This window comes from Synchiropus splendidus, chromosome 7 (assembly GCF_027744825.2).
Source record: "Synchiropus splendidus isolate RoL2022-P1 chromosome 7, RoL_Sspl_1.0, whole genome shotgun sequence".
Taxonomy (NCBI): Eukaryota; Metazoa; Chordata; class Actinopteri; order Syngnathiformes; family Callionymidae; genus Synchiropus; species Synchiropus splendidus.
This window is the reverse complement of record NC_071340.1, coordinates 9,417,574-9,436,602: the sequence shown is the minus strand read 5'-3', so window position 1 is coordinate 9,436,602 and position 19,029 is coordinate 9,417,574. Positions and strand designations below refer to the sequence as shown.

Sequence of the window (19,029 nt, the reverse complement as noted above, 5' to 3'; positions counted from 1 at the left end):
GAGAGTTAGAACACAGTGCTCCCACCCTGCTGCGGCCTTTGAACACATCTCCAAACTTTTGGTTCGCTGTGGCACATTTCTTCAAGTCAGCACTAGTGTGTTGATCACTGGTCGCTGTGCCAGGGGAAGTTGTGGTTACACTTTTCTAGCGAACTCCATTTTGTTGTTTGCATTGAATTAAAAGTCTGTTAACAAAAACAGACTTCATCACCATCATCAAAGGAATACAAGAATAATTAAAACAGCACAAGCAAATTCTGCTTAAATTTCACTTGGTATCTTCTGAAATCGCTTTGTTGGTGGTGTTATTTTCAGATGGCTCTGTGACTGCCTTGGTTCTTCTCCTCTGATCTTTTTGACCGCATTTGCATCTCTAACTATAAAATGCTGTGTAATAGTTAGTGTTGCATGATTTATTAAGTTGTTTAGCTCTTTGCTGTGAAGCCAAAGGAATAAGCTGCCCACAGTCTCTCACATATTAATCTCTAGTTAATGTATTTTTCATCAAAGATGTCCTCTCTTATGCACTTTGCCATCTTTGCTTTTACTGTCAGGATGATGACATATTTTAACCTTTATTGAAGCCTGCCATGAAAAATCACTTTTTGTTTTGACTGGCTGCCACTGTCATCACTTTGATGAATGGATGAATGGATATGAATATATTACCAAGGACCAAGGGGGAGATTAGGGTTATGGATGAGTGGCCTTTACCGCTGCACCCCAAAAGCCAGTGGAAAATTGTAGGGATAAGGGAAATCACATCCATGTGTCATAACTTGGACAAGAAAGCAGACAGGAAGGACAGGCAGGAGACACAGTAGATATCTGGAGCACCTTAAACAGGGACCTCGGGCAACACCGACTTGTCCATAACAGATGTGAGGATCTGATAGATTATACAAGCTGACCTGGAAAAGCCCTGTTGGATGACCCCCTTATTATCGCAGCTTTCTTTAATTATATGTGTCTTTATCAGGGTCCTCCTGGACCACATGGGGCGCCGGGTCCCGCCGGAGTACCTGGACTGAAGGTAAGTCAACGCACATCAAATGATAATATATTTTTGTTATTTAAAGTTATTTTGTGTCTCTCTCACATTTGACATGAAGTTATTTTTTGTGATTTAGAGGGAGGCTGTCTAAGTATTACAAATGGAATGAATGAACAAACATGAAATGGGAACTGCAAATGTGAAGGCAAAAAAATATATATATCTATATTTTATTTTTAAGTGCACGAGTTCTGGTCCACTGATCTCACTGATGCACAAGACACGTCGCAGCTAGGATGATGGAGGAATCATGGAGGAATCCCTGAACAAAAGCAATCAAAAGCATCTGTTTGCTTTGTTCAGGCATGTTTTTCGCTACACAATGGCCAGGGTTTCCACTTCTCTGAATGTCCTTGAAATTCTTATAAAATTGAAATTCTTATACAAATATTTTCAAGACATTAAAAGAGCTTTAGTTTAAATAAGGTGATATAAAAACTTGAATATAGCCACCATCGTGATTTATTGTGCTATTGTCGAACTGATGCAAAATAAACAATATTTTGTTGTTTTAATGTATGTATGGGTCCATCATTTGATTCAGTAATATACCACATTCATTCATTCAATTGGAAAATGTGGCTTCTTGTGGCAAATATTCTTATACCATAAAACTGTGATAAATTGTGATATATATATATATATATATATATATATATATATATATATATATATATATGCATTAAAATTTTACTAGCATCATGTGTCTTATTTATCGATCTCTTCTGTTAGTTCTGCTGGAGGTCAAGTGAGCAACACCAGTGACGTTGCTCGTCTTCAGTTAATACCGATTAGGTGATGTCATGACACTCCCAAGTGTGATGTAAAAATATAGCTCTTCCGTGCTTCATGGAATTCTCACAAGCTGGATAATTCTGGAAAAATCCCAAATAGGAAATTGGCCAGATGATGTACAGATGTTGTACATTTGTCATTTTAACTGACCCCTTCAGTCTATTTCTCGTTCAGTGTAGGAAAGGTTATTGAAACACACACACAAAGAACAGTGTTTACATGCACTTGGTCAAAAGTTTGTCCAGAAAACTCAGATTACAGCCCAGTACTAACTTGTTGGAAGAGACATAATAAACTAAAAATATGCAGACTGGTGTGGAGGCCAAAGAGATAAAGAATCTCTAAAGGATACGATAAGAAAAGAAAACATGGAGCGATGGCGATGGATTGAGACATTTTTACTGTCAATAAGATGCTCCAAAATAACCAATGAGAAATAGCCTTATAAAGATCTATGCTAGCTGGGATCATTTATGACTATAATTAGATCATAAACGCGTGAAAAGGGAATGATTTAGAAAGTTGGGTCATGTGCTGGATTTTGTTTTCTGCCGCGTCAAAAATAAATAAACATTTTTGCTGACTAATCACAACATCACACTAACCCAAAATGGCCAATGAACGTCGTCAGGTTAGGAGCAGAGGACTTCTCGTTCTTCTTCTCATCACTGTTTCCGTCACCTACAGCAAGGCAACCTTCCCTATCATAACTTATGTCATCCTACCCAGTCACGCCCAATGACAATGTAAGCACTTTCAACACTGCCACTACGCTACATTTCTGTCACTGATACCCAATTTGCGCAGTCAGGTCTCCCCCAGTTTCCCTTTTTCCGCCTTGGCTGCACTCTCTTCTTCACAATTCTGCCTTGCCTTTCCTCGTACCACAAATCACCATATCATCTGCAAACATCCTAATGCAAAAAATGCTCAATCTGACACCAATTTAAAGCCGTCCATTAATCCACTCATCTGACTTTGCCAGCAGAAATGGTTGCTCCGCTCAACTGCATGCGAGTCACACTACACAAAGGAGGCAGTATATAAAAGGACTAGGGGAAAAGTACTCCTGTTTCAAGCCAAAACCATGTCAATGAACTGGGATTCTGACAGTGTTTGTAATGTTTGGCAGGTCCTCAATGGGGTAACCCACCAGACTTATACTACACATATGTTTAAGCTGGATCAAAACCAAAACTGGCCTGCAGCTCGAAGATTAAAAAAAGGAGAAACATGCTGGATCAAAAAGAGCTGAATGGAAACTGTGGGTGTTGAGTTTTAGACCATGTGTTTTTTACCTCAGTTACAATGAGCTTCAAGCACTATTTGACTCACAACAAAGGTAGTTGGAATAGAGTTTCAAAAATACAGACCATCTGAGTTTGGGCTTCTTCAGATGAAGCATCGGAGAAAGACATTTGTTAGGTGTTGTTTACATAGGGACAGTGTCATGGGCGCTTGTTATGAAATTTGTCGTGAGGCGGTGCAGACATATTTTGCTGCCAGATTTGAGCTGAGGCTCTGATGTAATGCTGATAAGAGCCCCCAGTTGCCTCATTCAGTTTCCAAGTACAACAAATTATTGTCCAGCTATCATCGATTTGTAGCAGAAAGATTTTTTTAACAGACAATTCAGTCTTTATTATTCACTGCACAAATGCAAAGTGACAGTTGATCATAGTTGCCAGACCATTATCTTTACAAACATTTTGCTTGTAAGGTAGAATGCCAGAGAGGCTGCTGAATACTGACCTAGAATGAACTTGGAATGTTCTCAGTGCCCGAAAAAGGGAACGATTTTCTGCCTTCCTTGTGAATTCTCAGTGGCCTGGTGTAAACAGAGTGGCTGGAGGGCCTAAATGGAGTTTTCGCTCTTGTAAATACGAGCTCCGGTCGGGATGAGCTCATTACGCTTTGATAGTGTGGATGCAAACAGAAAGCTCTTCAGTGCCCTGAGAGGATTGCCCTGGAGGAATATCCACTGCTTCGATATGACATGGCCTCTTTTATCTTCCCAGGGTCAAAAGGGAGATCCAGGTCTTTCCAACGGTCAAGCACCCAAAGGACAACAAGTAATGACGTCTCTTAAAGAATCTCTTAAATGTGTTCTCTACTTATTGATTCTACTCTTGTAGGGGGAACCGGGTTTGAGGGGCCCGCAAGGACCGGCTGGACACGGAGGACAGAAGGTGGAGCATGTTTTCTCATCAATGATAACTCATTTCTCGCCACAATGGGTAGAGCTTTTCATTCCTGGGTTCAATACTTGTGCTGAAATTAGGGCGTGAAAACCATGGGCTTAGAGGTTCCAAGGAGCAGCTACCTTATGTTTGTGTCATGATTTCAGTTGAAATCCCAACTGTTGTCATTTGAACGCAAAAGACTCCGACCTACTAAATTAATATAGAAAAAATCCCAAAAAACATTAAATGACTCACAATATTGTTGATAAAAGTTTTTTTTCTAGAATTATCTGAAGAACATTAGATCTCATCATAAAGGGAGCAAAGGAAGGAACAAATGATTTACCATTTTTCACCCTTTTGATAGAGAGTAAGAAGGTGCAGACACTGTCCTCACTCCCATTGTGTAATATATTGAGGTTAGGAAAGTGGACTTTTGTGTCCTTTGCTGACGATGAAGTCAGCCTTCAGTGTGGTACATTGACACTTTCAATGGACTCAAAGAACATGCGAGGGATGGGTAGATGCAACTAAGCTCTCTTCACAGAATCACCCTGGATGTCAGTAGCTATTTATAGTAGCTATTTCCTCTTTATCAACGCTACCGAATGTCACTAAAACGTTTGACAGGCTTTTAATGGCAATTGACACGCTGTTACATGTAGAATGAATGGTGCACCACTGCATGGCTTACCTAACCCTAACCTCTGTCTTGTTTTTTTATGAGTTGCAAAGCCAATGAGGCAATATGCAACGCTGAAAGCTGCTTTGCTGTCAGTACTGGACGCAAAACTAAACCTTCCCATTATATTACACCATGGAAGTGAGGATGGGTTGCATAAACAGCATAGATCTTGTACACACTGGGTGATGCGAGAAGTTTTGCTGGACGTTAATAGTGCATCTGATCATCGAATAAGTGTATTTGTTTACTTTCGCGAGATGACTGATGTTGGTGCGTTTCTGTGTTCGGAAGAACAGTATGTTAATGCTGAGTTCCTGGCTTGCCCTTATGAAGGGGAATCTGAGAGTGTGTTTGGAGGATTTGAGCCAAACATGATGCTCCATCTTTTGTCTGGAAAGCAGCCTGACAAAATTCAGGCGGCGAGCAGAACACCTGGTCTCGCTGTTGGGCAGAAGAAAAAAAAAAAAAATTAAACGGCAAGCATGTTGCGTCATGTCGACATCAGAGCTTGTAAATGCTTTTTATCAAGTCCGTGGGGTGTTTTTTCCCTTAAAAGTAGGCCACGTTTTGAATGTAGGTTAGTGCCGTGATGTAGTCCTGTTTGGGGCTCATTGTCTTCAGACTGCATGTGCGAGTCTGTTGCAAAACTTTCTTGTCAAGGATGTGAGTCCCAGTGAGCCGTAACAATTAAAAGTAATGTGGAAAAAAAGTGCAAATGAATTAGAATGGGACTCAACAGGCTTGTGTCTTGCTTCAGCTCACAATACATTTAAATGAGACTAGGAATGACTAGTGTCAGATTTGACCTGAGTGAGAATGAGAGGCATTTTTTTTTCTTTTCCAAGCTGTTTGGATACAGATTTATGTTCATGCACTTTTTTTAGTGGCCGTTTTTCAGTTCTCTATTTTTTCCTGAGCCAGATCTGCAACGTCAAGCTTCATGTGGTCAGGTCCAACAATGGCCCTCAAGTGTAATATACTGAGCGTAAACCAAGGCCTGCCACGAGCTGTTGCAGGCTCAGAGCCTTTCCATCACAGAGATTTTTCTGAGTGGGTCGTCTTGGATGGGAGGGGCGCCAGATTGGTCTCGCTGCATGCTTGCACAAGTTTGTAAAGTTAATATTCATAATCAAGGACAGATTGGGATATAGCAGACATTCCGTAAAACCATCCACTCAGACTCAGCAACCTCTGTTCCAGTAAAAACAACATGAGAAAATATGATATTCCCATTTCCCTTTGCCAGTTTATTTTCCCCAAGTTTTAGCAGCTTCGTTACCAGAGCAGCATGTAGAGTGCTCTGGAACTTTTCCTAAAATGGCCAATTGCCTGCGTCATTTTTGCCTGTAAGACTGTAATCTTTTATGTCACTTCACGATTCGATGGTAATTCTTTACTTGACGACGTGTTTCACAAGGCATTACAAAGGTCTTAACAATTTGGATCGCCATTGTCCCACCCACCAAATATAAGAGGTCATTATCTGTTCCCACCACGCTACCCAATATTGGTGACTGGCTCTTAACTGTTCTCAAATAACGTAATCATATAATAAAAATATGAGCACATATTGATGTGTTAAAGAGGCTTCATAAACAGGGCCTTTTTTAAATCCCACAGCTGGAGTTGATCGGAAAGTATTGAGTATTACACCTCTTAAAAGGTGATGATTTTTACCTTGTTGTTTTTTCATTAAAAGTTTACTTTGTGGAGCAGTATGATACTCAGTATGAGAGCCACTCTGGGCGAGAGGCAGTGGACACTCTGAATAGGCAGCCTATCGTAGAGCACACTGAATTGAACAAACATCTATGGACAATTTAGAGTACTCAGTCATCCTCCATGTGTTTTTAGACTGTGGGAGGAACCCGGAGTACCTGGAGTAAACCCAGGCAACCGCAGGAATAATATTAAAACTCCATGCAGAAAGACTGCCACCCAAATGACCCGACCCTCACCTACGGTCATGAGCTTTGGGTCATGACTGAGAGAGCAAGGTCCCGGATACAAGCGGCTGAAATGGGTTTTCTCCGAAGGGTGGCAGGCGTCTCCCTTAGAGATAGGGTGAGAAGTTCTGTCACTCGGGAGAGGCTCGGAGTGGAGCCGCTGCTTCTCCTCATTGAGAGGAGTCAACTGAGGTGGTTCGGGCATCTCATCAGGATGCCTTCTGGACGCCTCCCTTTGGAGGTGTTCCAGACACGTCCAGCTGGGAGGAGACTGAGGGGTCGACCCAGGACCAGGTGGAGAGATTATATCTCTACGCTGGCCTGGGAGCGTCTCGGGATCCCCCAGTCGGAGTTGGTGGATGTCGCTTGGGAGAAGGGCGTTTGGCATGACCTCCTGAAGCTGCTGCCCCCGCGACCCGGCGACGACGACGACGACGATGGATGGCATAAAGGCTGAAAGGCTGTGTCCTTAGTTTCCAACGTTTGACTTTATTTTGAGGATGTGGTCTTTTTAACAATAGGACACCAGTGAGTAAGACTAAAGTGAAGAAAAAGCATCACACTGTAAATAACAGCAGATGAGGCAGTATGGGGACATTTGTTTAACTTGTTGAATGTCACTTGTTTTAAGGCCGGTATGTTCTAGGCGTGGTGAGTGTGCCTGCATTGTTTGCCTGGGTGTGTATGTTCTCTCCAAAGGGAGCGTTAAAAACAATAACTTGAGAGAGTAGAAAGGTTTTTCCCTGAACTCTCCGGATTACCCCCCCGAATTGTTTGGTCTCACCTATTTCATCCGGTGAATTTCAGGAGAAACACGTGAGAAATATCTGAGACAAAATGGGAACTGAAATGAGGCTGAGATGATTCTCAAACGAATCTCAAATGTGTGACCTGTGCAGTAGAAGAGCAAGGTTTGAGCAGTAAAATGAGGGTCGGCCCTCCTTTCTTTGCCGATATCTCATCGATATCTCACCAGTAATTCCCCAAATTTTCTGTACCAGGCTTGGTAAATAAGATTGGTACACATTTGCACACCTGAATCAGGTAATGTTATTGAAATGTTACTTTTCTTGAAAACAAGTCATGCATGACAATTTTATTTTCAAAGCTGTTTATGTTTTTAGCAGCCGAGTTGGTGTTAAACCTTCCTTTCTTCTCTACCTCCTACTGCATCACCGTCACTTTTGTGCGTGGCATGTGATGATACTCCTTTGTGTGGCTCACCTGCGGTGAAGGTGTTTGCCTGTTCCGGATATTGCAGTGTTACATTATGTTTTTGTTGGTTGTTGTGTTTCCAAGCCCTCTGTTTACAGAGCGCAGGTCTGATCCCGAAAAAGAATTTGATAACAACCATGTGTTACTTTGAGGCGGTGTTGTTCATCTTAACATTATTTTGCCCAAGGGAAGGCTTTTCACCACCTGACAGCCATTATTCATGCAGATTCTGAGGTTATCTGTTCCGTGCTATTCTTATGACCATACAGATCTGAATGTACGTTTTTAGAATGATTGCCCCCAACCGAAAACCTCCTTAAATTGCTGGCACAATTGATCAACCAAAGGCTTCAAGGGCAGGACAGTAAGAAAATGCTGTAGTGGGCAACTTTCTTTCCCTCCACACACTTGGGACACAATTATAGCAGTGCAATAATGCTGCGACTGGAGCTCGAACAATCTGTTATGCAACCGGACAGCACCGACTGTGAAAAGCCATCTGGACTTCTCTGGTTTCGGCCACTCAATTTTCCCGAGCATGAAAAGGAAAACAAAGACCTCTTCATACTCTTATTGCCAAGTGAATCATAAAACACACGGTCATGGGAAAAAGATGATATTCTTGCAGCTAATTTATGGTCATTGTGGATCTCTGTTGGCAGCGGACCAGCCACCCGGCAGAGGTCGGGGGCTTGGAACAGATGCTCTGTTTCCTGTTCTGAGTCATCAGTTCAAGTGGGTCGCTGTAACCAGACGGAATCGCAACTGCTGACAGGCCATTGAAATACATGTCGTTTACATTTACTGAAAGTAGCGGCACGCACTGACTGTGTTGAAGCAGCGAGCAAAGTACAACTGCTGCTCATCTTCAGTCTCACTGTTAGTGTCTGGATCCCTGCTGAAACTTGCTCTTCTGCAGTGCATGAGTGCACTGGGAGACAGTCAACACTGCTAACTCTCATCCTGACAAAAAAAATAGAACTACTTTTTTAATAGCTCTTTTTTCCACTAGTTCTGTGTCATCATATTTTCTGATGCTTGAACTGATTTGGTGTCAAGGAATGAAGCGGGCCAGCAATGAATGCTAGAAACGCTGAGTCAATCCAAGTAAGCAACATTAAATCTGAGGAGCAAAACCACATGGAGTCCATTTGACACAGTCATTTTAAATGGCAATCATGATTTCAGCTTGTAAGAGCAGTTTCTGTGAATAATTTTCAGCAGTTTTGAGTGGGAGTTTGGTGCCCTGCTTATGCTGGCTGGTTTGTTTGAAGTGAAGTTTAACAAGTCAGTTTGGCAGTGATTGTTGGTGACTGACGTGGCATTTAGTATAGGTTTGGACCAACACAAATGGAATGTGACCGATGAATTGAAGACAGATGTCAGTTTTGGATCAAGGATCAGTTCGGTATAGATGACGATTAGTTGACATCTTCGATAACGTTGACAACAAAAATTAGTTGACGTCAAAATCTGTGTGTCGATGCGTCGTGTTGCTGTTGGTGTAACAACACACGGGCCGGAGGATGGACATCGAGAACTGGTTGTTATTAAGAAGCGGTGAGAAAATATCACATTCTCTGGAATCATTAAGATATGTTAATTTCTGTTCCTTTCAATGGTTCCTGACTGAGGTCCGGCCATCGTCCGTGTCACCACCTCCGACTGACCGCCTCAGTCACAGTCACGGAGGGGTTTGAGCGGCTACGGGTCGTAGTGTTCAAAAGTGTGGCTTCGTTTTGTTTGCGAAGATAACGCGTCTTAAGGATAAGCAAACCCCTTTGACACCATCGTAGAATGATGAGTGTTTGCTCTGTGACGCCACACACTCTCGAGCTAACTGCTAGCATGTCGGTTAGCACGGAGCTAACTTGCAAGAGGAGACTGATTTGTTTTTAATGATGTCACACACATCTCAAGATACATGTCTCCCATGGCTTGAAGCTTGTGCTTGAAGTCACCTGAGTGGCGACGTTAGATGAGTGTGTCTCCTATACCTTTCCACTGGCACTGGTGTCAGTCGAGAGTCTGTGTGAATGAAGTATTGAGTAAGGAACCTTTCTTGTGGGCAGGCAAGGAACGGGGACAGCAGGCTGGATGTTGGCGACTGGCACAAGTATTCTAGTGCCGCGATGAGAGCGCGGGCTGTTTTGTGGTGGGGAGGTTTAACACTGGATCCACAGATTGCACAGGTTGAAACTGGTTGGTTCATAAAAATGGAAAACATGCAATTAATGCACAGAAAAGGCGGTAGAATATTGAAAATAAAGGTGGTACGTTCACTGTGTTTACATGGACCATTGTAAGTGGAATAAAAGCAAAAATTCTGCATGGAAACACATCCTGCCAGTAGCATGTGCTTGTCTCTACGATTCTCAAAGTTACAGCCTGAAACTGTGAATGGCTCTTCTTCGGGTCATAAAGTGAAAAAGAAAATTGTCATTAAACTCCGCATTTTTCTACGACCACACTTCCATCTGTAGCTTATTCCCTTTCAAATTGCTGTTAAATTACTCCACCTTTTAACAGTCACTTTTCATGTAATTTAGTGGAGCAATGTAACACAAAATTGCTGGTGAGATTTTTTTTCGAGCTTCTGTTTTTATAAAACGATGTACTTTCTCATCAAACTTGGTTTCTGTGTGCTTTCATTAGAACACACCAGATATTTTTCTTATTCTTTGTCTTGTCATGAAACAAGTCCCTTGACTCATCCAACTCTTCTGCTGTAACGTTTGCAAGGGCTTCAGGCACATTTTGATGTCCTTCAGTCACTGCTGTTCTTTGGCTCCTGTCGGAGCTTCATTTAATTCTCCTAAATCCTGTCACGTTTTTCCAGTTTGTGGCGCATTGAGGTCTGTCTGGAAAAGTTATCAGGGGCTGACAGGACTGATCGCTGCTGGATTAGAGCGACTGGTGATTGTCCAACATCTGCGCGCCTCACACCTTCAGGGGCGTCGTGAAAGTGCCATGTTTTTAAAAAACTGTCTGAGCGATGTTTTAGAAGTCAAAGGAGATGTGTTTTCATATTAATCTCTTTCCTCTGACGTTAATAAAAGCCAGATTGAAGCACATCTCTAAGCTATTATTTCTCTTTGATGACCTCAAGAGAACTGACCTCACACGTTGACTGCGCTGGTCTGCGTCACATCACCGCCTCTGAATCAACAGTAGGAGACTTTAATGGTCCAGTTTACTCTCTAGGTGCTGGCACAGCTTATTGATGTGGTACCAAATGACTTGAGGGAGTGATGCGTTCTCAAGCTACACCGAAGAATAGATCATGACCTTACTGAACCATTCAATATCCATTAGCTTTTGGGGGTTTTACTTCCATTTAATGACACCACCACCTGTGAAGTTTGTTTACAAAACATCATTTGATCTGGTCCACAATGTTTTCCAAAACAACTCAATCCAAACCAGTGTTTTGAAGTTTAATTGGAAGAATCATGGTTGGAAATGAGACTGCAGCGGTTGCTCTACAGGATATTTTTAGTGAAGTAATTATTTGTTCATGTTAAAATAGTCCTACAAAATATGCCAAGTAGAAAAATAAATGAATTCCGGTGAGACATGCCTCATGCTGGGTTTTCATCTGTTGAAATTGTTGTTAAATATTGATTTTTTTAAAGAGCATACAGCATGTAATTCAACAAGTTGAGTTGCTGCATGTTGACATTAAAACAGGGTGAGTTGTTTTGAAGAGATTTATTCAGTAAATTGTGTAAGAAATTGTATCTGTTTAAGACATTTGCATCTTTGCTTTTTTTCTTTTTTTCAAACTTCATTTTCATTTTTCCTTTGTAAAGACAACAATAACAGATAAAGAGTACAATACAATCATACACAGACAAAAACAAAAAACTGCCTCCCACCGCATCCCTCCCCCATCCATTCTCCCGACCAGCCCTGGGCCAAAAAACATAAATATAAATAAGTAAAATTAATTAAATAATAACAAGTGAGTAAATAATTATGCTGATAATGATAATAAAAATAAAAAAAAGATCCACCACATATATTATATACATGGTTACATTGTGTCGGTGCTCAGGAGTCACTGATCTTTGCTTTTTTTCTTGTCTTAAACTTGTATGCTTTGCTCATGACTATAAAAACCAACAAACAAAAAGAGATTAAAGCGTAAATTCTTGATCTGATTGTAACTGATTACATCGACGACTGCTCTGATGATGTGATTTACCACCAACAGGGACTGAAAGGTCATCCAGGTCCTGTCGGCCTCCACGGTGAGCCGGTACGTACTGACATCTCTTCTCCAGTAATAACAGCAGTTTCAGAGATATGCTCTGCTTCATCATCCTCATGTATATAAAATATAATTACAGAATGAATGTTATTAGGAAGATAAAACTACATTATGGGTTTAGCACACGCGCTCTCTTCCTCTGGCTGCACCACGTCTTATTTATATGTCAGTAGATGTTTATTCACCTAATAAAAGAGCAGGGCCTGTGCCGACACAGCTCCCATGGGAGCTCGGCGCGTCTTTCCATTTATAGTTAGAGAAGTGGAGGCAGGAGGGAATGACCGAGAGAAGACACTAACACTGGGACAGTTGTTACAAAGAAGCGAGGATGGTGAGGGAGATTACATTTCCAGCAGAAGAGACACAGTTGTTGTGGAATCTTGGCGGGGAGTTTTCTTGGCTTCTGTACAAGTGGGCCAAATCTCTTGGACCCAGATTCCTCCTCCTCTTCCTACTGCTCCGTCCAAGTTCTGTGTGCTATCTCTGGGAAGAATGTGCTGTGTCATATCGAATAAAAGACTCTTCCCTGCAGCCTTTCACATGATTTTTACGAACAATTTAACCAGCGCAGACGATGATCAGAGTGACGGGTCCATTGCGAGGTGGTTCATCTTGATGTGCTTTAACCAAGTTATGTAGCGGGTGTAGAGGTTTGTTTTGATTCTCTGGCTGGAAAATTGTTGTGTATGAGAGATGTCTCCTTTTCCAACATTTATTTATGTTAGAATATTCAACACCTACAGTGAGTTTTTGACTGTGAAATAACACTTCTGTTGGAAAAAGCTTTGTTACGATGAATGTGAATTTACAATTGGAAACTGTCACTCTTGCATTTTATTAATATGTTTATGTTTTGCATTTTGTGTAGTTTTGGATGCCTTAGATATGAGATATTACGCATTTCGCAGATGATATTTTCCTTCACTATACCTCCAAAACATAGTACCGATGGACCCCCACCATCTGACTGTGATGATGCATGAGGCTCTGTTATGGATCCTCAGCCCGGCAGTTTGCCCCACGTCCGCTGCTGTGCACCAGTGTCTGGTAGTGATCCGGCACACATAACTGACGCGTGAGGTAGAGACTGTGGGAGGCAGTTTTCCTGTAGTCAAAGTTGCTTTAGTGCAGTGGGAAATCCGGTCCTCAGTGGACGGGGCTGGTGCAGGTTTTTGTTCCAAGCAATCATGCACACACAGCTTAACCCATGAGGTTTCGGCTGAAATGAACAAACCAGTTGGACAGTCAGCTGATGACACTCCTAAGACACCTGATTGGTGGAAAGGTGTCCTCTTGGTTGGCCTTTGTGCAACTAATTTCCCACCCCTGCTTTAAGTGTTTCACTGATGTCCGTCATGTGAGTTTAGTGCCTCTGTCACCTCACCACTCAGGAGCCATTCCTCATCACTGCAGTGCCACTTTGGATATTCATCTGGGCTGTTCCATGACCTTACGTGGGCATAATGTGGGCGGGTAAAGCGCCTTCTTGTGTACGCCACCTTTAGGGTTGGACATTTAGTAACTGTGACAGGCGTCAACAAATCTGCTCCCACGTCTTCTCCTTCCTGTGGATGAACTGGAGATGTGTCCCGTTATCGGAATTCCAATGCCCATTTATGATCCAAACTCCACAACAATTGTGACAAATTTTGCAGAAGAATAGACAATGTACCATCAGATACGTTCAATGAAGGGGGAAGGAAAGGAGTACCCCGTACGTCTCAACCTATTGAGACGTGTAGTTTGGCAAACCCTGAAGTGGTAGGACCCATTCGGTAAGGGTGACTAAACCCTTCAATGATGTGCAGTTTCTCCTGGAAAATGAATAAAAATTCTTCAGATGTGCATAGTTGTCTGCTACAGAGTCCATTCTGATTTATGTGCGATATCAACTATCAACTATCAACTGTAAATGTCAGCCAACATGACGTGCAGTTTGGCAAACCAGGACGTGGTAGGACCAATTCAGTAATGGTTAAAACTTCTTCGTGGCTGCTCATTTTCCAATGAATGAAAATATCTATTGAGGATACACCTCAATAGATATTTTCATTCATAGTAGTCTTTATGAGTTGATTCTGTTTTATTGTGCTCTCAAATAAATTTAGTACCCAGTACATGTGAGCTATTCACAACGCGTCATTCCACAGCCTGCAGAGAAGAGCGGATATATACTTCACAAAGCACCCGATGACAAACATTGTATTTTGTGGATCTAAATATTACGCATGTGATAGAAAGTGTCATCAAATCCTTCATCTGTATTTGTAAGCTTTGTGGAAAGGTACACACACAGACATAAGGTTCCGTCCGTATCCAGATCCCTGTATGACGTTGAGCATATATGGGCCTTAACCGTCATCATGCATCAAGTTTTGCGCTTGATTTTTTTCGCTTATGTGCTGTTGAATAGTCCACGTCTCTACCAGTGAGCGCGAAGCTTCAGTTTTTCTCGGATTGGATAAACCTTTGAGAAATGACAATCATTATGGTCAAGGACACGATATTTCAAATATAGTGAAGTGCAATTTAGTGGTCAGTGCTGCAGCTTGAAATGAAGAAGTTCATGCTTCGAATCCTCCCTCAGGCAATGCTGTTTGTTGTGCTAACCTGTGACCTGTGCTCACCTGGGTTTTCAACACTGTGAAAACATGCCTCTTGGATAGCTTCCAGTGAGCAGCTCCTTTATTGGAACAAGTGGAATAAAAGGATCGGCAGCCATGGCAGCCATAGAAAAGGGGACTCTCCCAAAGATGACAAAAGGTTCATCCATTCAAATGCACCTAATTTATCATTGCATTTCTTCTAATGGAATCCAGAGCTCAGCTCCCTGTCTGTGATGGATGACTGAGCTGCCATCCTTCTCTGTAATCTCCTGATGAAGGCAGCTCATGTCAGCAGCTTTTATCACAGTGTTTTTGATCATGTCTCTCATCCAAGACCCCCTTCAGTCTAGAGTAGGAACAAGGAGTCACTGGCAAAGGTCTGACCTCAAAGACTTCATTCAGCAGCGCATGTTATTTAAAAACATTAGTCATTTCAGTCATTTTTACGTGCAATTTCTCCATGAGGCAAATGGACTGCACTGATACCTGTTTTCTCTGACAGCTAATTCACGTTGTACGCGTCTATCTGCAGGGTGCACGAGGAGACGATGGACGTCCCGGTACCAAAGGCTATCCTGGCAGGCAGGTGCAGTAAATCTAATGATGCAGTGCTGGTTTTATAGGAACACATGCACACACCTGTAAATACCAGCAGACGAAAGACAAGATCGCTTCTTCTCGGAGCGCTACCTGTTGGCTGAGCAGCACCTGTTAACTGAGACAGATATCTGTGTTGAGACAGGGAGAAGGTCAATAGGTCTCGGTCCTAATCACGCCCCTGAGGACAGAAAGGAGTGTGTGACTCATGCTTTATCTCTACAGGGACTCATAAGCTTCCTCTGCCCTTTCAAAGTTTAGCCCCCTTCCTCACCTCGAAACTTGGAACGCTGCTGGATTTTAAAAGTTCTATATGGCGATCATTAGGCTCCCTCTGCATTTGGATCTGCTCTTGCTTAGAGGAAACGTAAACTCCCTGCTGCTCACTGATGTCTGTGATAAGTTCAGGCGCAGGTCCCCGTGTTTGCCTCGGTGCGTGAGCAGACTTAGTTCTCTGTGTGGGATCTGCGATCCCTTTAGACACGTTTTAATGGTTGCGTGATGGATTAGGTTTTAGCACCCCCTACCCTCAGTTGGCTGTGAATCACCCGCTGCAGACGCAGTTGATCTTTCCAGCCTCAGGAGGAGACTTCCTGCTGCGAGGGATGAGCTGTCCCCAAACGTGCTGTTGTGCTCTTGATGTATTTACTCCATTAGTGGCAGCCATGCAATTCAAGTGTTTTCATACTCAAGCGATAACATTTGAATGTCGCTGATTTCAGGGCTTACCTGGGCCAGTAGGGACGTCTGGGCCAAAAGGAGACAAGGTGAGCCGTCATTGTTAGCATTTAACTTTCTGCCTGTCAGCTAGCAAAATAACAGGAAATGTTCAGATGGTAACATCTTGCCGCTGTTCTGGAGTTTCAGGAAGGAGATTTTGAAAGATCTTTCACTTAGCTAGATGATGCTCCTTGAATTAATGTCATTGTAGATGTTATTGTTGTTTTCTTAATAATATTATCTAGTTAGTGGATGTTCCAGTTATTTTGATGTATATTACAGCAGGCATGATGAGGCCCACGAAACGAAAAAGCAATGTCACATCTATAGGGCCTAGTCAGTCCTATGTGTTTGGTCCAACATGTACTGTAGTAAGTCCTACAAACCTGTCAAGAAAGGTCTTATTTTGTTTGTGTCTAAGCAGGTTCGGACCGGGGATCTTCATGTGCTCCCTGACACGAGGGTATGTGCCCTTGGACTACATCGTGGAAGCCAGCACCATGCAGTCCATGGGCATATACACTCGCCTCAAGGCTTTTCTCCTCTCTACCGCGTCATGGAGATTAAAGGAATCATAGATTGTGTTAGCTGGGTTTGAGAAAAATATACTTCTTTCTCTGGATCAATGGTGTCTGATTGGACTGCAGAGCTACTTACTCAACACAGACGCTTGCTTAGTCTGTTTTAAACCGTAAATCGGCAACAGCTTGTCTTTGTTGGGATTTTTCGACGTGAGGTATTTCAGTCCTAATGATTTTACTCCGTTGTGTTTCTCTTTTGTTTTCGTGGCTTTTCTCCTCCCACCCTTCCATCTTGTGCTAATCTCTACAGGGCCACATCGGTATCAGCGGACTCTTTGGCCTCCCTGGATCTGATGGTGAGAGAGTGAGTATTAACGGGTGTTGTAGATGTACTAAAGAGGCATGACAGATGTGAACACCGTTCATGGAGACATTCACTTTCTACTGCAGGGGAAAGAAGGAACTAAAGTTGAGACAGTAATGGCACGACAGTCCTGTGATTCTAAATCCAATAAACTACGGAAATCCCCTGTAATTCAGTGCTTTTATATAATGTTGATATGATTTGAATCTGTTGCCAATATATCCAGCCCTTAAAAAGATCTGCTGATATGTTTTATTTATTCAGAATCTTCACATAAAATGACGTAATGTATATAATGCTTTAAGCCTGACATCATGACGTAATTATTTTTTCCTATTTTCTTTTATATTATAGTTATACAATTCATGTTCAATTAAATACATAATGGGCTAAGTCACTATATTTCCATTGAAAATTTAAGTGCCCCCCCTACCTTACTGTGATGGGATGAAGAACCAATAACCACAATGACATTTCAAGCAGCCTTTGATTTAATGGCAGGATATTGTCAAAGTTGTGTCCTTGTAACAATGTACTTTACACCACTAATTCTCCCCTTCTGTATTCAGGGAATTCCTGGTGTTCACGGGCAGAAGGGCAAGATGGGTAGGCCGGTAATGTTTTCTCTCAACACACTCCTCTGACTTTTCTGTTCAAGCTTTTCTTTCTCCCTCTTGATATACAGTACGGATCTTTTTGCCAGTTCAGGCTGAAGCTAGGCTGAAGGCTAGAAAAGACAAGGTCAGAAATGAGTACGTCCGTGTGGAGAAGTTTGGCGGCAAAGTGGTGGAGGTCCGATGTTTGGACAAATGGAGGGACAGTGTTGGTTAGAGCAGGAGAAGAGAAAGAGAACCAATGAGGCTCATGGATGCAGTAAACAATGACATGAAGAGTATAGGCAGAATGAGGGACAGCGACTGATTCAGGTTCAGCAACTCTTGCTGAGGGAAGAAGGACGGCTCTCTATCAGCCAGTCACGTTCCTCTAACCTTTACATAGATGATGATATGTGACCCATGAAAAAGAGGGAGAATAATGTCATCTCCTGGTTTGAAATAACTGGTGTCCAGTTATAGATGAAAAAAGCAGCAGAAGACCTGGGAAGTGAGTGTCATATTTTTGAGAGGTAATGTGATGGAGGGCTTATTATTGAGAATTACAAAGCCATTTTGGACTTCTAATGACAAATTTGTGGGCCGTTATACATTTGCACTTATGGTCTCAAGTTTTTTAGTACTCCTGGCTGCATGCTCACTGATATTACAATATAATGTGTCAGTGGGTTTGGCTTTGCCGTGTTTCGCACCACAGAGCAGGGAAGTCTGTTGTCATTGGCGCCTTGAAGTCAATTTCCCTTCTGTGCTCAAGAAAGTAGCACTCACAGCCGCGTGCTTGAATCCGATCATTTTTCCTGGCTGAAGCTACGTGCTCATGTTTTCAAAGGTTCTGTTAGCCTTCACTGTAGCCAAGCCTTGTAGCAGCGGTTACGCTCACTGGTAATAAATTAGGTTGGCTACTTTCCTCTTTCCTCCTGATGCACTAATATCTTCTGTTCACACCATTAAATGACATGTTACATGTGACAGATCTTAGCTTTATAACTCTAATATTTTTTTATTTATTTTTTTGGTGTCCATTCATTGTACGGTGAGGAACAGAGGTGTCAAACCCAGTCACAAATTGTTGGTCAGACATATTTAACATTCAATGAACTGCCTTCGATTGCTTTGCACTCAGGCTATATTTAGCACACCTCCCATAATGTGACAAAAGATAATCAACTTTTTCCTCTTAAAGCACTGATGTACTTTCACCTCTCCAGTTGAAATGTAATCTCCTTCTTTTTCTTTATGACACCTGATTTACTGGGTACAATTCACGAGAGCCTTTGGCTGATGCTTTATGGAGCTTTACTATAAGCCCACCATTTGCACTTTGATCTCCCACGAACGTAAATGTCAAGGCTGTATTTGGCCACCGGGTGTTGAGTTTCAAATATTAAGTAAATAAATGCAAATAAAAGTCATGAAATTAAGGTCAAAATATTATAACAATTAAGTGTTGTTATTA

At 42.1% G+C, this 19,029-nt stretch overlaps 1 protein-coding gene across 3 annotated transcripts in view; it reads left to right on the top strand.

The window, feature by feature from the left end:
* Positions 1-19,029, top strand: part of LOC128762163 (collagen alpha-1(XXVII) chain B-like) — a 65,563-nt gene that overhangs the window by 16,129 nt on the left and 30,405 nt on the right. For all 3 annotated transcript variants that reach the window (XR_008415536.1, XM_053870148.1, XM_053870149.1), the window contains 8 exons: positions 980-1,033; positions 3,868-3,921; positions 3,985-4,038; positions 12,095-12,139; positions 15,290-15,343; positions 16,077-16,121; positions 16,906-16,959; positions 17,529-17,573. Coding sequence is in view for 2 of the 3 variants with exons in the window: in XM_053870148.1 (XP_053726123.1) it covers positions 980-1,033; positions 3,868-3,921; positions 3,985-4,038; positions 12,095-12,139; positions 15,290-15,343; positions 16,077-16,121; positions 16,906-16,959; positions 17,529-17,573 (405 nt within the window). In the remaining variant the exon portion in view is untranslated. The remainder of the gene's footprint in view (positions 1-979; positions 1,034-3,867; positions 3,922-3,984; positions 4,039-12,094; positions 12,140-15,289; positions 15,344-16,076; positions 16,122-16,905; positions 16,960-17,528; positions 17,574-19,029) is intronic.